The 3,162-nt window shown below is 45.4% G+C and overlaps 1 protein-coding gene across 1 annotated transcript; it reads right to left on the bottom strand.

The window, feature by feature from the left end:
• Positions 1-1,921: 1,921 nt before the first annotated feature.
• Positions 1,922-2,924, bottom strand: LOC132663820 (olfactory receptor 13C7-like). The gene has a single exon (XM_060610398.3). It carries the CDS (start codon positions 2,916-2,918, stop codon positions 1,974-1,976), a length of 945 nt encoding a protein of 314 aa, XP_060466381.2. The 5' UTR covers positions 2,919-2,924; the 3' UTR covers positions 1,922-1,973.
• Between the last annotated feature and the right edge of the window lie 238 nt (positions 2,925-3,162).

The raw sequence follows: 3,162 nt of genomic DNA, 5'->3' as shown, positions 1-3,162 counted from the left end.
TCATGTTTTGTCATTAGTTCATCTGGGTTTTGTTTGTTTACTTGTTTGCTTGCCTATTTGTTGTTTTGTTTGCTTGTTGGTCTTTTAATATATGCCTGGCATCATCTCACAAAGGACTGAGATAGCCCCAAACTACACCCAAGGCCAAACAGGTGAGAAAATGGGGCAAAGGAAAACTAAAAGTAGAAAAATTATAAGATTGCAAAGCCAAGGAGGAGTAAGATTCACCTCAAAGGGCAGACCATCAGGAGGACTTCTCAGGTGCAGAGTTAAGACATGACACAAACATATCAGGGACTGATGTGAATCTAGGACAAAAACTCAGATGTACAGGAATATTCTTGTATTCATTTTCTTTAATCAGATTTAGTCTGACATTGAGCATACACTTGGCCAGGCTGGGAATATTCTGCTTCAACATTCAATAAGAGGCATTCTACCCTCCTAGGGGTTTCCCAGAATAAGCCTCACGTAGGGCCCAGAAAATGGTGGACATTTGTCAGCTGCTCTTCCAGGGTCCATTGCCCCTCTACCACTTTCTTAACAACTCCAGATTTTCCTTTGTGTAGCAGCCATAGACTTAGGTTAGACTGACCCCACCTTCTGTTTCAGAGCAGGGGCTGCTGGTCTAAGTTAATCTGCATAATCTTATCTCACCTGCCACTGTGATTGGTTTGCAGTTTGCATCCATTGGTTGGGTCAGAGCAAACTTCAGGACACTCGTTCTTGGGTTGTAGGCACCAGTGGTTTCTATCCCATAAATGAATGTGGAAAATGCAGGTCCAGGACTACAGCAGCCATCTTGTGACCATGAGAAGAGTCAGCCTGAGAACAAAGCTGACACATGGAAGAGTGAAGAGTCAAGAGAATCTCAGAGCAAAGGAGCTAGAGCCTGATTAACTTTGCCTGAGGTTGGCCCTACTTTTGGATAAATCCACAGTAGTCTTAAACCAGGGTGAGTAGAATTCTGTCTTCTGTGCAGTTGAAGATCTCTCACCTAAAATGACCTCCAACCTCCATGCTGTTAGGGCTGCAACCCAAAGAGTCCAAACCTGTAGCTCCACAGCCCATCATACCTGTGCCATAACCAATGTAGAGCAACTCTTACTAATGGCTGATGATAGCCATGCAACTGAGGATTATTATAACCCTTTGCTTTCCCCAAAACATTTTTTGGGCCTCCTTATTGTCTGGGCACCCCCATGGTGTTTGATGCTGTGAGTCATATAGTTTGTGTGGGCAACAAGAGATTGAGACCTGCTGACTCCCAGCCATGTAGGACTGTACCAGTGTGTGATTAGACCTGGGGTATGGGTAGCAGAGTGCAGACATCTCTCTGTGCTTCCTCAGAGTGTTCCATACTGAAGGTAAGAGCCCTTTTTTACTGGGGCCAAGACTTATGGTGAATTCTTGCCAATGGTGCTATCAGCCAATGGTACAAATTTTATTTTTCATGTTATTCTTACTGAACACAGGCCTCTAGGATAATATCAAAACATGTACAGTGATGAACAATTCTACATAGGGCCTCACAGCATATTCCAAGAGCCCAGTTCTACTAAAACCAGATTCTGTGTCTATCTCTTAATTTTGCACACACCAATGAGGCTTCACAGATATGCACCAGCTTCTGGTGGCAGAGAATCTAAGATTTCACTAGCATAAAACAGCTCTCACATGTCACTGTGGTTGTGCACAAAGCCAAAAACTAGCCAACATTTCTAGAACTGTGAAGGTTCTTTCCTTCTAGGTTCATAGATAGAAGCTTCCATTAGTCAATGGAACAATGGGTGGGTGGGTGAGTAGATAGAGAACCAGTTTACTTTTTAGCCTTAGTCACATGGTCTACAACATGGACCTTACAAAACTCCCTTCTCTACTTTGGGTTACCATTTTCCCATGAACACAATGAGGAGTTTGGAGGTCTTGCATTCTGGCAGTCTGGAATTCTTTGATAGTCACTCAATCAGGTATTATTGATGTACCAGGTTTTTCACGGCAGCCTTCACATCCTTGTTCCTTAGGCTGTAGATGATGGGGTTGAGCATGGGGGTCACCACCCCATAGAAAAGGGAGGTGAGCTTATCTGAAAGGTCTTGCTTATCTTCCCCCAGGGGGTCCCTGGATTTGGGCTTCCCATACATGAAGAGGATGGTTCCATAGAAGATGACCACAACTGTGAGGTGGGCAGAGCAGGTGGAGAAGGCCTTTTTCTTCCCCTCAGCTGAGGGGATCCTCAGGATGGTAGCAATGATGAATACATAGGAGACAAAAATGAACAGAACTGGGACCCCCAGGAAGATCACATTAGCCACAACCATGCTGATCACATTCATAGAAATGTCAGCACAGGCCAACTTCAGGACAGCCAGGATCTCACAGGTGAAGTGATTGATGACTTTGTCCCCACAGAAGGGCAGCCTCATAGCCTGGGATGTCTGAACTACAGAGTTGGTGATACCAGCTGCCCAGGAGCCAGCAGCCATGGGTATGTATATAACCTTGTTCATGACCATAGAGTATCTCAGGGGGTTACAGATGGCCACATAGCGATCAAATGCCATCATGCCCAGAAGGACACACTCTGTAGCTCCCATGGCAAAAGAGAGAAACATCTGCCCAAAACAGGCTGAGAAAGAGATGGTTTTCCTGGGGGTCAGGAAGCTGTCGAGAATGAGGGGGACAGAGGAGGTTGTGTAGCAGATGTCCAGGAAGGAGAGGTTCCCCAGGAAGAAGTACATGGGCGTGTGCAGGCGGGAGTCAAGGATGGTCACCAGGATGAGGACCCCATTGCCCAGCAGGATCACCAGGTACATCAGTAGAATGAGCACAAAGAATGTTTTCTCCAGCCTTGGATGGGCTGAGAGTCCCAGGAGAATGAACCCCACCACAGGGGAGGTCTGATTGAACCTGTCCATCGTACATCTCCTCTGTCACCTGCAGGAACTCTCTGAAGTCAATTTCAGCTCTGACTCCAAAAGCGTCTGGGCAGCAGGGCAAAAATCCCAACCCCACTGATCAACTGGAAAATAGCTCTGACAATTTGGTCATCTTTATAGAATTCTAGGAAAAACGTAGTAGAGAAGAGTATTTAACTTCTGCTTCTAGTAAGAATGAAGAGATAATTTGGACTAACTCTCCTGCATATGACAATTAAAAAAA

The sequence above is a fragment of the Panthera onca genome, chromosome D4, assembly GCF_046562875.1.
Source record: "Panthera onca isolate mPanOnc1 chromosome D4, mPanOnc1 haplotype 2, whole genome shotgun sequence".
Lineage (NCBI taxonomy): Eukaryota > Metazoa > Chordata > Mammalia > Carnivora > Felidae > Panthera > Panthera onca.
Note: the sequence above shows the minus strand (reverse complement) of the source record. Positions and strands in the feature narration are given on the sequence as shown.